Source organism: Perissodus microlepis, chromosome 11 (assembly GCF_051167445.1).
Source record: "Perissodus microlepis isolate ML-2025 ecotype Zambia chromosome 11, ASM5116744v1, whole genome shotgun sequence".
Classification (NCBI taxonomy): Eukaryota; Metazoa; Chordata; class Actinopteri; order Cichliformes; family Cichlidae; genus Perissodus; species Perissodus microlepis.
Window position 1 is genome coordinate 15,867,150 of NC_140471.1, and position 20,315 is coordinate 15,887,464.

The following is a 20,315-nucleotide window of genomic DNA, read 5'->3' on the forward strand; positions in this document are numbered from 1 at the left end:
ACTGGTGCAGCGAGTACTATGAGGGGTGTTCCCTCGGGGACATGACCAACAAGAGGGGATCGATCAAGGCGATGCTGGCGTCACAGTGTAAATTGGAACTTATGTTAGCATTGTCTTCGTGGGTGTGTGTTTGCATAAGCTGAGCAATGGGTTCACCATCGGGGCGGGGAAAAAGATTGGACAGCGGCTCTGTTTATTCACCAGACCTGGATGAGTCATTTCGCTAAGGCAATGCTGACAGCAACATGTCACATCAAGACATCGCCCAGCTCTCAGCTCCTCGCTTGATTCCTCCTTCTAGTGTAGATTGCCAACTGTTGTTATTGTCTTCCAGTGCTGTTATGAACTTCCACATTCCTGAGCATAGTGTCATATCATCAGTGAATTTTGCACACTGAACTCATTTACCTCAGCTGGTTATGGATTGCTAAAAACAACATTCAGCCTCAGTGAATTGACTTGAAATTAGGTTTTCTACTGTGTTAAATTTAACTTCTATAAGCCCAGCCTGCAACACAATGTTTCCAGTGTACCCTGTGGCATGTTGACATTAGTGACACAGCCCTGACTCATTTAGTCTCCAATAAGTGAGTGATAGTGGCACAAGTTTGCCACAGTTATTTAGTCCTTCACAGCCAAAACCCCGGACCTCAGCAATGTAAACATTGCCTCTGTGTGCGTATGTGTATGTGGATCCCAGGCTTAACTTACAGTGCCGTATGGACATGTGATGCTTATTTTCAGCAGGTTATTTGGTTACAACGGCTGTTTGGTTTGTAGTTTTTAAGGATGGAAAAGTATGTGATGTTCTCCCAGCCATGCCTAAATGAAGAGCGTATTGTGCGGTACAGTTATTTCAGTGGAAAACACATGCATGGAGCCCATGACCAGCGTTTCCACTCATATGCACTGCTCAAAAGCACTAAAGGAACACATCAGATCTTAGTGTTGGGAGCAAAAAATCATGCTAAATATCTATACTGATATGGACCGGGTAATGTGTTAAGAATGAAAGCTTGCCACATCACATTGGTTGATCAATTACATTTCCATCAATCAACAGTGCTAAATTCAACGACACCCCAAAAATCAAAGTGAAAAGATGACACAGAGGTCAGTCTTTTTTGCAGAAATTTAATTGCAGGATCTCCAAATGGTACTCAGAAGTTTGTAAGGCCCTCCACATGCTTGTATGCATGCCTGACAATGTCGTATGTGCAACCTAGCAGCGAAACATAATGTTCCAGAGGTGTGCCGTTAGATTTGGTTCAGTGGAGTTCAGGGGCCAGTCAGTGGTATCAGTTCCTTCATCCTTCAGGAACTGCCTGCATACTCCTAACATGAGGCTGGGCATTGTGGTGCACTAGTGAGAAATCGGGACCCATGGCACCAGAGTAGGGTGTGACAATAAGTTCAAGTATTTCATCTCAACACCTAATGACTGTCAGGGTGCAGTTTTCTGTGCATTGCTCTATGGATATGCCTCCCCAGATCATCACTGACCCAGCACCAAATCAGTCTTGCTGAATGGTCTTACAGGCAGTACATCTGTCACATGTGCTCAGAGTGAACCTGCTTTTATCTGTGAAAGCATGGGGCACCAGTGGTGGCGCTGCCAGTTCTGGTATTTTATTGCAAATGACAATCCAGCTGCACAGTAAGGACAGGGCCCACATTCACACCACTGTCCTGCTATAGATCATTTTGTATTTCTGGCAGTGCTCATCCTGTACCTCCTTGCAGAAAGGAGCAGATACCGCTCCTGCTGATGGGTTCAGGACCTTCCTCGGCCCTGTCCAGCTCTCCTAGAGTAAACTGCCCATCTCCTGGAATCTCCTCCATGCTCTAGAGATTGTGTGTCTTAATTTCATTAACGCCAAAGCAGCTGAAACGGAATAATAGCCCCCTCTGCTACTTCACTGACCAGATCAATATCCCACAAGTTGAATTGACTTGATAATATACTATTATTAAAAAGTATTCTAATTTTTTTTGATTACTCTATATTAGCCTCTTCTTGTAACTCCATGAAAGTTGCACATCTCAAAACAATGCTGGCAAAAATATGCTCAACACTGGTATCAGAGGTGTTTTTCTTAACTTTATTGATGGAAACAAACGGGTGAGGGTAAAAGAAAAGGCTTGCTGAAGTTGCAGAGAACAGACATAGCTTTGGTCTGGACAAGTGGCAAGTGGATAAGATTATAGTATAGTACTGGTTTTATGTTGTGGTAGATAACGGGTGGAGCAGAGGCATCCTTGTGCAGTAATGTCAGGTTTAAGAAAACCCAAATGCAAATGCCTGGGAGGCTGAGACCTCTAATGTCCATGATTGTCCCATTGGCCCAGTGTACCAGCCTAAATCAGCCCTCCAGCTCGTACGGTTGTGTCATATCCATTTTATAAATGCACTCACACACATGCACTGTGAGGGAAGGAAGCAGATATAGCTGACCACAGCAGGCCGCATGTGAACCGTTCTGACTCAGTAACACCAGTCTCCCTGCCCTCATACAGCTGAAGGAGTAGCACCTCCAGTAGTTAAGCTTTCACCTCTACACAGTGTCTCGCACATCCAAAAATCACACAGTTATTAAACTGCCTGAATGAGTTTAACTCTTCATTTAGTGTTGCAGATTTTCGATGGAACTTTATTTTGATTTTGGAAGTGTTCTCAGTCATAATCCTACTTATCTGCCATCTATAAGGCTTGTTCAAGTTTAGAGATGGCTCACTGATTTATTTATGTGTTTTTTGTTTTTCAGTCGGTGGTCAAAACAGGACGCTTGCTTATCAGTCATGAGGCACCGGTAACAGGAGGCTTTGCTTCTGAAATCAGCTCTACAGTACAGGTGAGTGGAGGCCATGAGTGTATGCATTCATGCATGTCATCGATTGTGTGTCCATGCTGATAGAGTGCTATAGTTGACTTTTATTTGACAATCCGTCTCCCAGGGGTAGATATAAAACTCCTAAAAACTTTCCCCAGAGCTGTGGTTTTGAAAACCGAGAGGCCTGCCTCCGAGCTGGATTTACAGTAGAGCTGAGAAGAGGCACCGATCTTTGCACCATGAAGCAAAGATTGTGAGTAAGGTCAAAGGAGAGGTGCTTGCCAGCTAATTTGGCTGCTAACCAGCACGCTCAGCAGCTGGAGCTGCAGCAGTGGCTTTGACACACAGCTCACAGAGGCAATCAATTAAGGCACTTTAGAAACCTCTAGTGCTTCACCACTGCAGTTTGCATCAGAAATGATATTCCTTCTATGAGTCAACAGAAACTCAGACAATGAGGAAATCATATTCTCTAGCCTGAGTGAAAATTAATCTCCATAAAATAGCTTAGAATGGATAAAGAGACATTTCCTATGTCAAAGAGATTCACTGATAAATGTGGACTGCTAATAGTTGACTCTGTATTTCTAGAGGAACTATGCTGCCAGTCATTGTGCGGTAAAATATAATCATGGTTGGCTTGAATGTTGAATGTGCAGTTGTCTTGATGTGGTTTCCCGAAAAATGAGCATCTATAGAATTAATTCAAAATCAATTTTGTCAGATGATGTGCATAAATATATCTTATAGTTTATAGTGCCAATGGCAGTATGATTTTTTTTAACTTATAAACCACTATAACATACACCAGAAAAATTGTTTCACCAACATGGCTAGGAGAGATTCGTGAACTACACACCCAGGCATGGTTTCAAAACTGTTCAAGAACAGCTCAACGTAGTCAGAGGTACACTCTTGGCTCAATCTTTAAACTGATCAATCACACACTCTGTGTTTATACATCACTTTTTATTTGATTATTAGTTATTCATCTCTGGCACTCTTCCACAGTGTGTCTTTGTCCTGTCTTCCTCCCCTCACCTAAAGATTGTGCTGTTGTATTAACACACCTGAATGTTCCAGACTACCAAAACGTTATAGAGGTGGTCACACTTGCTGATCTTCACTTAGTCAAATTAATTTGGTCAGCTATTTGCATTCGTAATTCTTATAAAACACTTTAAATGCTAACTAGTGTTAGTGTTTGTCCTCTCTTCCTACCCAGCCATCTGCCACATGGCCACCCCTCCCTGAGCCTAGTTCTGCCAGAGGTTTCTTCCTGTTAAAAGGGAGGTTTTCCTTCCCACTGTCACCAAATGCTTGCTCATCGGGGAGTAGTTTGATTGTTGGGGTTTTCTCTCTAGTATTGTTGGGTCTTTACCTTATAATATAAAGCTACAGTTCTTGTAATTTGGTACTATATAAATAACTTTCAACTGATTTCAATGAAGCTTGATTCATATATCCACCCCTACTCCAAAAAAGTTCCAGACTCTTAAAGATATCCACAGGGATCCCATGTGGATCCTCCAGCTAACAGAGCTAACTGATTACTTAAAATTCCTGATAATGTGGGATTTCACAAAATAATAAAGCAAACTTCCAGCTCTGGCCTATAGTCAGCTCATTTGGAACTTTCTTCTGTCACTGTCACAAGTGATTCAGTTGCTTCAGTAACATTTAATGCGTCTTTTAAAATCTAGCCCACAGCTAACTCACAGACTGAGCGGCATGATTATATTTCTTGCTGGCATCCACTTTAGTACTATATCAGCTACAGTTCCCAAACTTGGAGCATTATCAGCTTAGATAGCAGTAGAAACGTAGGAGTAAGATGGGCAGAATCTATTAATATTAACTTTTTGTTTGACATTGTTTGGTTCTCCTTAAGTATATTGGAATTTCCCTTTTTGCTTGGAACCTGTGGGCATACAGGCCAAGACATCAAACTGTTCAATCAAATTTTAATAAACACTGTTCACTGAACATATAAATTAACCACTGATATGACATGATAGCATATACAACATTTTTAACCTGATTTCTAATTTGGCCCATCTCCCATTTCAGATTATGTTCTCAGGTATGCCCAGACAGCTTCCAGCACAGCTGCTGTTCTAACTACTTGCACTGGTGCCCTTTGTGGGCTGTTTCCTGGAACATTATCACGCCTCCTAGACAGTAATAACAATTTTGGCACAAGAGTGTAAACAAAATAGACTAAAACCCAGCAAAAATACTGAGGAGCTGCACAGATAATACGATGCTACTCATCTAAGGGTTGTAAATCCAGCTGAGCTGTCTGCTCGTATTGGATTTCTGAAATATTGCTTGTTGCTGGTAATGCAAAAGGTCTGCACACTGTAACCACAACATGCCAGAGACAGTCGATGCCAAATTCTGAGCTAAGTACGATGCATGACTAAATGAAAAGCCCTCCCTTTCCCTTCATCCTAATTGCATCTACTCTTGTGTTCTGCGGTAATTATCTTCAGTGTGTGGGGTGTTTTCTCTCTCTGAGACACTCACTGTAGCAGCGACTAGCACTCCCATCTAGATGAGCAATTAGTGTCTTAACAAATGACACATCTCCCCTTTTATGACCACCTCCTCAAAAGTCATCAGCCTAATTGTATGCATGACACACTATGCATTACCTGGAGCAGTTTCCTTGTTAATGCTCGTGAGTTGGAGCTGTCAAATGAAAAAATCGATCCCATGCTCATTTACTGTCAATCAGATGTGGCCTTCTCCCCCTCCCCTGTTTGCTAGGGCTTAAATGGCCAGTGAGTCATCCACCTCATTTCCATGTTTTCACATTGTGTACAGATGATGTAAGCTGTTGGTGTATTCACTGATTGCATCGATCTGCAGTTTTCGCCTAGCCTTGGGAGATTTGGATGCTCTTGTCGGAAAATAAATCTTTACAGTTGCTGATTGTTGTACTTCAACAGGATGCAGCTTGACCTACTGGCATCTGTTGCACTCTTAAAACCATGAATTATATCAAAGATATCAAAGATATCCCTTCATCAGAGAGAACATAATGGGCTCGTTGAAGATCTTCTAAAAGGCAGTCTCACAAAAAAAAAGTGTGATGGCTTTACAACAAGCCATTCCGCTTAAAAATAAATGAGCACAGCGCCATTGACACTTTAAAGACTGCAGCCAGTTACAAGCCCGTGGCGTGACAGCATAATAAACGATCGGCATTACCTAGCGCAGCATGTCAAACTTTGCCTTGTGCCGGAGTGATCCAGATGTACTTGCCTGGCTACATGACAGCACCTTTCTCAGCTCTGCTTGACAGTTTTGACCAAAAACATGCTTGTATGTTGCCTAAAAGGGCTGTGAGTCATGATTCAAGCTGAACTCATGTGTTCAGCAGATTTGTAAAGGAAAAGGTGACACACTTTCAGATTTAGCTTGGTCAGGTAGAAGAATCAAACCTGCAATTATATCAGACTAGTCACTAGTTGCAGGGATGTTGTGCCACGTTAAGCATGGTTCTTTTTTTTTGCCAGAACATTGAGTTTGTTTTCCTTCCACTCGCTCACCACTGAGGTTTCCTCAGTTCTGATGTGTTTTTATTAGAAATATTTGTTCTTCGCACACAGTGTTAATCCGTCTTTGTTTGACGCAGCTTGAAAAGTCACAAAGCGATTGGTTTGTTGTAACTTTTGTTGCTCACTTGAATGCAGAGTAAATGCTGTCATGTGTGTTCCCTTTGAGTTGTAAAATAAAATGGCCATTTAAATGTGATTGTGCAGTCCCACTCAGCTTTGATAATAATAAAAATAATAAATAAAGCTTCTAAAAATACAGCTTTTAGGGAGATTGTGAGTCAGAGTTCCCCGTCAACAACAATAACATCCTGGAGAGTTTCTGAATATTGGAGACAGATTAGTGGTATTGTGGAAAATCGAGGTCCTAACATATACCACACTTCTTTGTTTACTTGTGTGGTCTCGCAACTGTGAAATCAAGTGAAAAAAAAGATAAGCTGGTTGTCAGTAAAGCTTGTATAGTCTGGACTTAGTTGCCTGGGAGCACTGTTTAAACTAAAGTCTGTTATTTTGAAGACAGCGTGGATTCAACTACTATCTACTTCAGACTTTTGGGCTCTTACAGAAAGATCCTCCGATGGAGTCGATCTTCTGTTTTGCGTTATGAACAGAAGAGTGTTTGCTAGGACTTGGCAAGTTTCCTTTATCAGACTTTGGATCTCACCGCCATGATTTAATGATGTGTCATTTTGGCCCTTTTCGAAGTGTTTTACTGATGTCTGGATCAGACGCAGTAGGGCAGAAAGATGAGGCTCAGGACAACGCTTTTGTGGACCTCAGGGATGCACAGAGAGAAATGGTGAATCATCCTACAAAAGCGTTGCAGACATGAGTAAAGTAGCTTCAGGTTCCAAAAAAGTACTTGCTTTGGCTGATCATTTGAAAATAATAAAATGCTGCATAATTGTGACCACGCTGGACGACAATTGCTCTTGGCAGCTTCAAGCAATTAGACCGGAGTGTACTTAACATAACCTATGTAGGGTATCAAATATGGTAGTTTTCTAACTTATGCTTGGTGTTCTCCAGTTTCTGCTTCACTCTCTAACCACAAATGACATTGCACTGAATCATGTGGCACTGTCACGGAGGGGGTTTAACAGTTATTCACTGGCCTCTTTGATTCCCTGCTTATTGTTCCACTGGTAGTGGTTTCGATTATTCTTGTGTAATTAAACCTAACAGAATCAAACATCCAGCTTAGGATGTCCTGTTGAGTTGTGGTCCTCTGCTATGATACAATTCAAAAGCTGGCGTCTCCACTCTGGCCCACTTGTTGTTAGCCGAGGATGAAGGCCTTGCCATCTCCTGCCATAAATGCCTTCTAAATCAGAATCAGGTTCCTGGTTGCCGGTCAGACGCATCTGAATGAGAAGCAGCCCAAGGCCCTGGGCGCTGTTCTCAACAGTGGTAGGCCCCCCGCCTCCGACTTGTCGTTCTCCATCAGGGGATACACTAAACTGCCTTTAAAGTTCAATGTGTAAACAAGAAAGCTCCTTCAGAAGATTTGATTGGATACATGTAGTGCACTGGCTAAGAAGGTCTCCTTCCGCTCATTATCATCACTTGCTTAACAGCAGGAAGCCCACACCAGGCCAGTAATGTAAGTTAATGGCTTACCTATATGAAATAAAACCAAAGTCTAAAGCAACAGCAGCCGCAAGGATTCTCAGATAAAGAAGCTGACTGATGACAGATTAAATCTTTTTTTTTTTCTTTTTTAAAAAAATATGTTATTTATAGTTGGCATTTGTCATGATCCAATCTATTTATTTTCTCTAGCGGCCTCACTGTATAGTTGTTCTTATTGTTAGAAGAACTGCAATTCCCACACATCATATTGTTCTCACACCCACTAAACTTTAGTAAGAGGCCTCCGTGTTTTTTCTTTACAGTGGATCCTTTCTGAGCTCAATGGTTTTTCCACAGGTCTAATATCAACAGTCACATTCACAGCTCTGACACTCAAGCCTTTCTGTTGTATTTCTTAGTATTATTTCATTTCTTCTTTGCCGCACATCCGATAAGTAGTAACTTGCCTTCTCCTTAACTCAGCATAAAACGATGAACTATCTGTGCTTTACTTTGCAAACTTATTCAAAACATTAAATTTACTTTGCATAGCATCAGCTTACAATTACTATGTGAGTAAAGATCAGAACAGAGACGTTGCATACATGCTGTATCTGTCCTTCAATCTCATTATCATTGGGAGAGCTTTAAAAACACGTTTAGAAGTCATGAACTTAACACTAACTGAAATCTAGCTGGTTTGGCTTGGGACTTTCTTAACTGATATAGCATGTGATACTGGCTCTTTTCTACCCCTGTCTGACTGCAACCTCCAATCTGCGGGTGTTTCTGACAATCTAAATATCATCATTTTGATTCTAAGCCCCCGCTCTGTAGTATTTTTAAATCCTGCACCACTGCAGGACTCGAGCTTTTTTGCAACTGCCCTGTTGACATATTTTTATTCTGACATTTAAGTATATTACATATAATGATGCACCTCTCATAAGATAAACACAGATTTAAATGAAATCTGAGATGCATGGCCATCCCCCATCCAGCTGGGATGGCAGGCAGTCAAACTGCTGTACTTTTCTCCCACTTCCAGTAGATGTATTTAAAGGAGATTACAGCTCTGATCCAGACAAAAAGACCAAACTCCCTGGTACCGTCTGACTAGTTTTCTGTAGTCGGACAGAGAATAGATCTCAATGTTGTAATCTCAGTGGACAAGGGTCATCACATTGTTGCTTCCACTAATACCCTGAGATGAAGAGAAAGCATCATGTGGTGTGGTATTTTTCCCCTCTTCAGTCTTCAACAGAAATTCATCATTTCATAAATACCTTGGACAAAAGCTCATTCACTGCATATCCTGTTGTCAAATGAATACTGTAAAAAAGCAGGGCTTTTCAGTCAAGGCTGCACAGGAGCAAAAAGACTGATCCAGACCCAACAAGATACAATCTTATTATGAGTGCCAGAGCTTTGCTCCAGGCTGTCTATTCAAGCACACTCCTGTTCAACGCTGAGATTTGACATTACAAAGTTTACAGGTTTTTCAGTAAATGAGTATGAGAGCCACAGTTACCTGCTAATAAAAGCCATTAATGGTGTTTAAATTCTATGTGCAAGGCTAAAGAACTGGTCTTTTAATTAATCTGCATCTCCAAAGAAACAGCCCAGATTCCAAGAAGCTGGTATATTTTGTAAAAAGTAGATTAAAACTAGAACAAAAAAATGAACAAATCACTGAAACTATTTATTTATTTTAAAAAGTAGCAGCACAAAAAGAACATATCAGATGTCATCCTTGCAAAGTTTTACACACCTTGTAAGCATTCTGGAACTGAGACCAGCTGCTGAACTTTGAAAAGCCAATGTCTGCCCTTTTTTTGTCTGATATACAATTTCAGCTGCTCAGCAATTCAAGATCTCTTTTGTTAACCAAATTTTTTAAATTGGTGATAAGTCAGTGCCCGTTGACGGTCTTGGATTGCATACAGAATGTGGATTGGCACTGTCCTGCTTAAATAAGACATTGTCTGTTTGACAGCATATGTTGCTCCAAAAGCTGTAGTCTGTCTTCAAGCATCAGTGATGCCTTCACAGATACGGACATTGCATTTCAACGTCATGTCAACAAAATCTAGTTTTTAAATGGTTTACAAATCATCACATTCTGTGTTAGCAGAGGTAAAACATGTCTGCCGTCTGCAGCAGTTGTACAGTAGCACCACTGTTCAGTGAAAGCTTCAGATTTTACAAAACGGTTCAGAACAAGTGTGTTTTTTCTTCTTTTTTTCCCTCCTACTTCTCACGTTCTCTTTTCAATCTCCTTCATAGACCCTAAGGCCATGGACATTTGTCAGCACATGAAAGTAGCGCGCTCAAGCAAACTTGTAAAGAAATGGAAAAATATCTGCCGCAGCCTGTTGGAGCAAATCAGTCACAGGTTATTCTTGATTTCTCAAGAAAAGGAGGAAACAGAACAGTGAAGTGGAAAGGAAGGTTTGTTGAACTAGTTGTCTCCATTCAGTGTACATTGATTAAAGCTAATAACAGTAAATTAGCTGGGTGGAGCAGACTGCCAGTTGTAGAGCACTGTGTCCAGATGTTGGACAAATAATGGTGCCAGCAGCAGGGAAAGAAAATACTTTATGGTAAATCAGGTGGAGCTCCCTGTGGGGTTTAGGTTTTAATTTTTACTGGAACCAAAATGAGAGGCCACAATGACCACTAAACGGGTCTTCATTTGCCGATCCAGTCTTCTGATTTTAGGTCTCAGAATAAATGGTCCTTTCTAAACCTATTTCCATGCAAATAGTGATGTTAGAAAAAAATTTCCAGTAGTTGCATAACTTGTTTGAAGTACAAAAAATAAGCTCATATACACTTTTGCAGTCTGTTGGTTTAAAATTTGAAGCCCCCAGTTCAAATGGTGAATAAATAAGGTGATAGTCCCCATTCTTTACATTGACCAGGACTGCATGACCCAGCAGTTAAATGAGACTTCTCTGTTGTGATGTACTGCTTCTCTAAACGGAAATAGTTTTAGTAGCTTTGAGAAAGCTTCATGAGTACTTTAGTGGTTTTTTGAGGTTTCTAAAAAGTGTGGCGAAGTTGCAGAGCACAGTAGTGCAGAGCAGCAGTTGGCCTTCACTTGCAGCTCTTGTCTTGTCAAATTAGGAGGGGGAGGAGCAGGAGGGAGAAATACATAAACTAACACAACCGCATGCTTTTTGAAATGTAAACAAACAGAAAAGTGTTTGAAGCTCTGGAATGAGGGCCGTTGAATATGATGGGAAAATTAGTTTGTTGGTGTAAATATCATATGATTGGATATTTCTTAGTATTTCATGGTTTATGTGAATCCAGACCATTTGAATAATGTGAAACAGCAATCATCCATCACCACCACAGTCACACTGCTTTTCTGTATGTTCATTAAGAAGTGATGAGAGTACACTCCTCTTTTTTAACTCTTTAAAGTTTGCTGAAACGTGACAATTTGTTTTGTTAATAAATATTAATTTGCCTATATGAGTTTTACTTTGTATCATATCTGCCACATCCAGTTTAAAAAAAATATGGCTTAAAAAAGCATTGTGCAATTTAATGGTAATGTGGAAGTGTCAAACTCACAAAAACATATACAAATACACTATATTTTCAAAAGGGTTCACTCGTCTGCCTTCACATTCATATGAACTTGACATCCCATTCCATTTTGATGTCAGCCCACCCTATGCAGCTTTAATAGCTTACACTCTTTTGAGAAGGCCTTCCACAAGGTTTAGGAGTACCAGTCCAGACTTGTTCATTGGATTGCCTAATGGAGAAGCTTGATACATGTCCACTGCAGTGTTGCTATCAGTGTGTGAAGAATGGGAGAAGAGGGTTGCATTGGCAATCCAACACAATGGGCAGCACATTGAACACATTTTATAAGTGGTCAGAAACTTGTAAATAACTCATGAAAGAATAAAGTTACGTTGAAACCAAGCACACCATTGTTTTTCTTGTGACATTACCAATAAGTTTGATGTGTCACATGGCCCTCTTCCTATTAAAAAAAACAAAGGTTGTATCCAAGATGGCCGACTTCTAAATGGCCACCATGGTCACCACCCATCTTGAGGAGTTTGCCCCCTCACATATACTAATGTGCCACAAACAGGACTTTAATATCACCAACCATTCCCATGTTATTGCGGTGTATCCATATAAATGGCCCACCCTGTAGTAATTAAGGGGACTTTTGACACCCCTGGTATCAAAGTCCTATTTGATGGTCGCAGACGTGGATTGGAAACCTCCACTGTACTAACAGGGTGTTCGTGGCTCAAGAGTTGGGAGTTCGCCTTGTAATCGGAAGGTTGCCGGTTCGAGCCCCGGCTTGGACAGTCTCGGTTGTTGTGTCCTTGGGCAAGACACTTCACCCGTTGCCTACTGGTGGTGGTGGTCAGAGGGCCCGACGGCGCCAGTGTCCATCAGTGCGCCCCAGGGTGGCTGTGGCTACAATGTAGCTTGCCATCACCAGTGTCTATACAAATACAGGCCATTTACCATTTAACATCAGCTCCACACACATCAGCAATCTACTGCTGCTGGAGTCGTCTTTCTTTTGTCTTAGTTTCTCTTGTTGCGTTGCACTTTTACAGGCTGCAAAATCACTGAAGCATAAAAGATCTCCTCATCAAGTCTGACATTCCTCTAGACTCTGCCAGATGTTGCATAAGAAATGAAGAACGTAGTGTGAAACATTCAAGTCCTGCCTTGCCGACTGTCAGAGTGCTCCATGGCAGCCAGTTGATGGGTTCGTAATGCAGAATTACATGCATGGCTAGGTTACTGATGGTGTTGGTGACATAAGACAAACAGCAAAGACAACGGCATTCATTCGGTATCAGACTGTAACTTCAGATAATGTTTTGTTGTTTTGTTTTTTTCTTTGAGTTGTTCGCAGCTCAGTTTAATCTGAAAGGTTAATCAGAAAGAGTGCACTTCAGGTCTGTTTCTGCAAATCTGCGCACAGGCTTCCTAGTGTGTTCGTGTAACTCATCAGGGGGTTTGTCCTATTCAGAGTGTTTTGGTCAGCTTCATTCTGCTTTGTCTCCACAGGAAGAGGTCAAAAGCCACTATGGAGACACGAGTCATGGCTTGTTTTGTACTCTGTCCAAATTGTCCCAGTAATACTTTGCTCCGAGCAGTCTGAATGAGCCACGTTAGATCATATTATACATATTAATCAAAGTAAAGTTTGTTTAATTCTCAAATACCATTTTGCTGTTGCCCTAAATTTATCTTTATTACAACGTGTAGTTTGTTTCTCTGCTGTCAGTAGTTCTGTGAATATAAATTTGAAGGCGAGAACAAATCGCCAAGGTAAAAATGCTGAGTTGAGGAAGTACCAGTGATGATGATCTTGCTTTGGTGGAAAAGTCTGAAAGAGATCCATGCCCTCTCAACTGTCAAAAAACCCTTCAAAAATCAAACACACGCTGTTCATTTCTGAATTTTACAAATAGTGTTTCTGTCAAATAAAATCTTTTTTATTTTACCCACATCTGTTTTATCTGGACTACGTGATCAGGAGGAGCACACAATTCATAGCAAAAGTTTTGACGCTATTGCACAGTTAGCTAGAAATGCGCACGTCATGCTCTAGCCTTGATAACAAACTGTGGGTCTGCAAAGAAGATTTGTCGATGTTTTGGTCATTTATCTATACAGCTCATTAAGAAAAGCTGGGATCTTTGCCTTACTGAACATTTTCATTCACGCCATTTAATCTCTTTATATTTGAATCAATAACAGGTTGGCCTCAGTCACATTGCACGTCATTTATAAGACTACTGGATTATCGTGGCTTTAAGGTTTCTGCTGGCCTAACCTTTGTCAATCCGTAATTTGACTAAGTGTATGTGTGACACGCAGGAGTAAGACTGTTTTCCATAGTTGTTGCAGTCTGAACATGTTAGCGTTCCTGTCTGAATGAATGATGAATTGCAATAAGAATAATAATAATACTAATAATAACGATGGTGGCTTTTGTTCTAATCATGCAGGAGGAGTGCTTTCTTAACCTGGAGGCTCCAATCAGCAGGGTCTGCGGTTACGACACCCCCTTCCCGCACATCTTTGAGCCCTTCTACATCCCAGACAAGTGGAAGTGCTTTGAAGCAATCAAGAAGATGATCAACTACTGAACCACCCCCATCAGGTAGGAGAGAGCTGACAGCTTCTTTTTGAAGCAAATTTATGATGGGACATTATGTAATTTTCTAACTCTTATTCTATATTAAAGCCTGCCAACAGCTACCCTGTAATATGTATTATTTATATCAGTAATGCAAACATGAGAAGGTGACTTAACTACGACCTGCCTTCAGGAGCAAGAAGCATCATTATAGGAAATCTGAATGCCTCTTCTCTTAAACACTCAGATTGTGTTTCATATAAGCCGTCACTGCACATGTAGAGGATTTTTATCAAGACTTACAAATGTTGTTGCCATGCAAAACTGCATTTTATTTATCTGTTGGTAGTTGCCACTGTTGGATATATTGTCCATTTGAACGGTTTTGTGCAAATTTTGGTAATTACAAACATTACAGGTTGCTAGTTGTAACTACAATGACTAATACAGTCTTAGTTTCTGGGAGTCATACAACATACAGTATTGTTTTTAAACCAACACCAAATTTTTCAATTTATTTAAGAGGGAACAATTTAACAGTGTTTTATAAGTAAGAAAAAAGATGAAGGCATCTGGTTTTCATGTAACTGTGTAATACAGCGCTCCAGTGTTCGCCCATAAAGTTAATGGAGTTGAGATGAGAAAAATAAAGTTGACCTCTTGCGTGGGTAAGCTTCAGTAGAGCTAGAGTGTACATGGTCCATCTTTGTTGTATCTGTTTTTAGAGCTTAGCTGAGCGTGTGTCCTACTTTGTTACTGTGTATCTAATATTGTCTAGTAACATTTAACAGGTTCTCCAAATGTTCTGCATGGTACAGAATACAGATGTTTGAAGTCATCTTATGTGAGGTATTGGGATGATGACATCATCTTATTACTTCCAGTGAAGACAGGGTTTTTCCTGGCTCATGCCGGGCTGTTAGGGGGTAATTGCACACGTGTCTGCATACAGTAAGGACGATCATTCTCTATAGCTTAGTTTGTGAGAAATACGTTTCTTTTTTCAACCATTTCTTAACAGAAATCATCCTTTAGTAAAAAAACAAAACATTTAAAAATAAATCGTTTTTTAATGATACGTCTGATTTTCTTGTGACTTTGTATTTTTTAGAGGGTTTTGTAAGATTCAGTATGGGTGGTATGGTAGTGTAGTGCTTCTGAGCACTGTTTTCTCACCCGCCCCTGAATTTAATAAGCAATTAAGAAAATGGCTGGACAGGAGATCCAGTATGTAACTTGGGGGGGGGGAGGGGGGGAAGAGTACTTACTGTCAAATACAGTCAGCCTCATTTTACTTTTATTTCTTGCAAAGTTTCATATCCATAAATGTAATTTTTCCCATGTTAAACTTCATTTTATTGCTTTCAAAAAGGGAAGTGGCACTAAAGATCAGGCACATATTTTCCTGTATCTTTGTTGTTACCAATAATGTGATTACCAATATCTCTAACTGTAACATTTACTGTTCTATTTGCACTTGTATCTTTTACTGTGCTCCAACATAAAAATTACATTTGACAAACTGTAAACGTTGTAACCCTGATTGGAAGCAAATACCAAAACTGTTTATGTACAAATTTCTCAGTAAAAATTTTGTAAATGTTGTAGTAACACCTGTCTGGATTTGCTAATCTAACTGTAAATTAATCAAATTAAATTGCCATAGATTTGTCATTGTAGTTGAGGACGTGCATGTGGTCACTCTGCATACAGTGTATGTACCTGATGTGAAGCTGGAGAGTTCTGAAAAGGCCATAGCATTTATTATGTGTGTTTAAATACCTACCACCTTGTAATCAGACCACCCAAGGCTCATTTTAATGCCAAGCGTTAACAGGACATAGATGACAGGGGTATGCCCCTGGATTTGTGGAACTTCATCCTGGGAATCTAATACTAACAGTTTGATTCTGGTCCTTTGATTGTTTCCAGAAATGTTGAATAATGTATTGAGAGCTCTTTTGCAATTCCTTTTTAATTATTACTGTCACCTTGAGTTATAGCCTTTTAAATGTTGGCCTGTAAGTCTGAACGAGGCATTTATTACATCTCTAATCGCATCCAACACATGTCACCTCTCATCCTCACTCTTCACTGTCTTCATCCAGATCTGTTTTCCTCCTCATCTGCCATCTACAGCACACTGCCAAGTTCTTCACTTATTGAATCTTTCTCCTTTTCCAGAGCCAACTCCTGGTAGCCCTGAACTTGATCGCCTCTCCTTCTTCCTCTTCTTTCATCCAGACAGTGGAGAGCAGCCAGGAAAAGACACTTTGTTGACCATCCAATCAGAAAGCAGTAACCAGATGGGTTCCATGTTGTTCTGTGTCCTCAAACTAAAAGACTGTTACCATATCTCTGAATTAGAGAGCCTTGTTCTTCTGCAAGACATAAGTGACTTCATTTGCTCGATGAACCTCCATGTAAAACTGATGTGATTTAGTTATCTCTTAGGTCAAAGTTGGATACTGTGGGGAAAAGTGTATTTGGTTTCATTTGTGACTGTCTGCCTCTCTGTGTTGTTACTTTTGATTTGAATGTGTCCAACTGTGCTCTAATCTTAATTTAGTTTGACATGAACTGAACCTTGTTGTACTAATAAAGGTGGATCTGTGGATTTTAAGGAAAATAAAAGATGATGATTTGGTGAAAGCATTTGGTTTTGGTGTTTTGGATTTGTAGGGATTTACTTTGTCATGTTGGAAACAGAAAACAATTTCTGCTCAAGAGGTCTGGTAAAATATTTTACAGCTATATTTTACTGCTCATTCAATATATTTTGTTGTATTTATTGCACCACTTTTGATTTTTCAGCCATCTGCTCATCTTGTTCAGCCTGCAAGGAGTCTAAAGATGAGCTGATGGGTTTTCTGTTATCGCAGCTTTGATTTAAAGATGTAAAATTGTGAAACAACGGAAAAAGTTGTAGAATTTTATCACATGGCCATTACTGGGATGTTTTAAGGCTTTTCCATCTTATCAGCGCTTCCATAAGGAAATCGGTTTTCTTGTTAAACCTCTTGTCCATGTTTGCCATTTTAGATTTCAACATGGAATCAATCATGATCGTGGTTGGGAGCCTTTGCCCATTTACTGCATGTTTCTGTCCATTGAGTTATGGTTTCTCAATGGACAATAAAAGCAGTAGTTGAAAACCTGCCCTCAATTCCATTAATAAACACTGACTAGAAGCAATCGTGCCCTCAACTAGTGCTTAATGTGCCACATATATGTGCTGATCATTTAAGTATCTGGGTATGACTGTAAAGTTTTGGTCAGGCAATCATTAGGTCAAAAAAAACAAATCGTTCAAAAGTGCTGGGCAAATATCTTTGTATGTCCGTTAGACACTTCAAACCCTGTATACAAGTGGAAATGGGTACAGTTTCTCTTTAGGATTATACAGTAGACTGTAAATCATTCAGTATTGTGCAAAAGTCACCCCTCCTGTCTTGACATTTCATCATCATCATCACCATCGTTTATTTCTATAGCACTTTGGTATGCCTGGTGCGTTTTGTTTTTTTGGGGGGGTTTTTTGCCTGTCCCGTTTGGTTCTTTTGCCATCAGAATTATTGTCTAAAGGCGAGGAAAGATGCCCAACGGATTTACTTTACCAAATTGACCATCCCAGCCTTGCCGTAATGGTCTATTTGATTCACCTTTTATTGTTTATTTTATTTATTTTATTTTCACTTGCTAGATACGGGACAGACTTAAATGAGGAAAAGAAAAGGGAGAAAGGAAGAGGGGGGAAAAAACAGCGGAGAAGAGGGACGGGGATAAAGGGCAAAAAAACAAAAACCAACTAAATAAGCAGACACAAAAAAATACATATATCAATCACCTGGATCACCTGTTGAGAAAGAAAAAAAAAACAAGCAGAAGAAAACGAGAACAATACAATAAACAACATCACAATGATATATGGGAATATAACAGTAAATACTAAATATTAAACATTATTGTGCAGCACGTAAGATCGACAGCGCACAGTGTGCTTTGAGGTAGGAGCCAAAAAGGGTGTAGTTTGTGTGTCTGATCACCCGTGTGTACACCTGTGAGCATGGACGCGTTTGTTTTTAAAAGGTTCCTTCATGTAATGATCTGCTAGAGGGTGTGGGGAGCCACAGCCCCGTCCTCCAGGGCATGAAGCAGGTATGGAGGAGATCAAGACTCCAGACATCCAGAGGCCCTCAGACAAAAGAGACCAAGGAAGACCAACAGAGGGGCAGCTGCGCCACTGTCCCAGAAGGAGCTGAGGAGAGTCCCAGATGAGGGGTCACTCAGCAGCCGTGGAGCAGAAGCCAGGGGGGGTTGCAGTGACGTGCCCATGAGCTCCGCCGGCAGCCAGCTGCGCCAGAGTGACCGAGCCCCAGGCCGAGAGGCCGAGGGCACCCCACCCCCGAAGTGGCCCGAGCGAGCCCCAGGCTCCAGGCCCCGATAAGCAGCCACCAAGGAGTGAGCCGGTGTGTACCTGGGCGCCCACCCCCGGACACAAAGAACCACAAACGCACCGATGTCTGAGGGCGTCTGCCACTGGCAGGGGAAGTGGTGGTGGGAGATAGGCCTCCATACCTTAGAGGGCCTGAGGTGTCCCCAGAGAGGTGGCGTCTGATACCCAACCTGACATATAGACACAGACATACAGGCACACACAGATACAAACATCCATTCCCACCCTCATGCTCTCATATGCACTTACTCCACACTCAACCAACGTGGAGACAGACATAGAGAGACACTGTACACACACTCCCCAGGCGTACCCTTGCCCCTGGAGGGGGAAACTGCACCCAGACCCAGGTGGTGTTACCCTTTTTCCCTGCGGTGGGGAGGAGCAGACCGCCCAGACTCCGCAGCAGCAGGGAGGCCCCACACTCCAGACCCCAGTCGGACGGCCAACTCCTCCTCCCGGCCCCCCGCTCCAGCAGGTCACAGAGAACGGGGGTGTGAGAAGACTCCAAAACCTCCCTCCGCCCTGGTGCGTTTTTAAAGTGCTGAACAACACAAAAACAAAGAGAAACAAAATATAGTATAAAATAATAGGAGGGATGTCAGTTTCCCGACAACATTTTGCTAAGAAAATGGGAAATAAGTGCATCGATTTACTGAAACTTGCAAACATAAATAGAAATGTAGTATATACTGTAAGGTAAAAACAATTCTGACTAGCATGAAAGTCGATATCGAGTGTGTGAACAGTCTTGGGTAAGCTTTGCTTTAAGTAGTCTTCGTGAATAGTTCTAGCCTGAACCCTGCTTCCCAGTTTGTTCATTCTTGTAAATATAACTGAATGATTTGACCACTCAGTGGGCTCAGCAGACTCAGCTGCTGTTCATATGATGATATTCAGCCAGCAGGTGTTAGGAAAGCATGAGCAAGTCTTGCACTTCCTAGTAAAAAAGCAGCAGGCCAACAATATATCCTTAGATCTGCTGAGTAATGCAATTCAAAAGATAAATGCCAGACTCCTTCAGTCCTCACCCTTTCGTTCCTCCTCCCTAGCCAGAAGCTTCAGTAAGTGTGATCCCTCCCACTCAGGCTTTTCCAATTCCTGATATCTTTGAAGACAGGCAAACCTCTGTCAAAGCTTTCTTCTCCAGTGTTCTTTAGCCTTTAGTCATACTCCTTATTAATTTACTTCAGTCTAAGATTTCGTACATTTTCAGTGTACTCAAGAGCAGAATTTAAGAAAGTGTTAGACCATCTACTGCCACCACGACAGACTGCATATTAGATATGCTAGAGGAATTAGTAATCAGATTAACGAATTCTGCATCCCAGTTGCTGAAACCAGTTGGAATGATGGAGCTCATAAGGGATTATTCTTTAACATTCTTCACATGAGCTGTGACAAAATGAGCTGCTCTCTTGTGAGGACTCCACAATTGGCTCGAAAGAAGTGCAAACCCATCATAGTAGTAGTCTGCTCAGCACCATCTTCCATTTTCCGTACCCCTGCTCCGAATACTTCCAACATACCTGGAATGGTATCAGGCCCTGTGAAAATTCACCAAAACTTTCACGCCAGATACACCTTGGGATTTCCAGTCCTCCTTGGCAGGGTCAGGGCCTATGATCCTGAGGGGCGGTCTTTGGTTCATTGGGCTTACATCCTGGTTCCCCTTCTGATCTCTGACTTTTACAAGACAAACCCTGACCAAGCTTGCACGCCACCTAGAAGCATTTGTTTCTATCTTG

At 41.2% G+C, this 20,315-nt stretch overlaps 1 protein-coding gene across 1 annotated transcript in view; it reads left to right on the forward strand.

Annotated features, from left to right (window-relative positions):
- The window catches only part of bckdhb (branched chain keto acid dehydrogenase E1 subunit beta), a 59,034-nt gene extending 42,271 nt beyond the window's left edge, over positions 1-16,763 (forward strand). Inside the window, exons 9-11 of the mRNA XM_084942922.1 lie at positions 2,766-2,852; positions 13,981-14,135; positions 16,296-16,763. Of these exons, the coding sequence (XP_084799048.1) occupies positions 2,766-2,852; positions 13,981-14,121 (228 nt within the window). The 3' untranslated portion in view covers positions 14,122-14,135; positions 16,296-16,763. The remainder of the gene's footprint in view (positions 1-2,765; positions 2,853-13,980; positions 14,136-16,295) is intronic.
- The last annotated feature ends 3,552 nt before the right edge of the window (positions 16,764-20,315 follow it).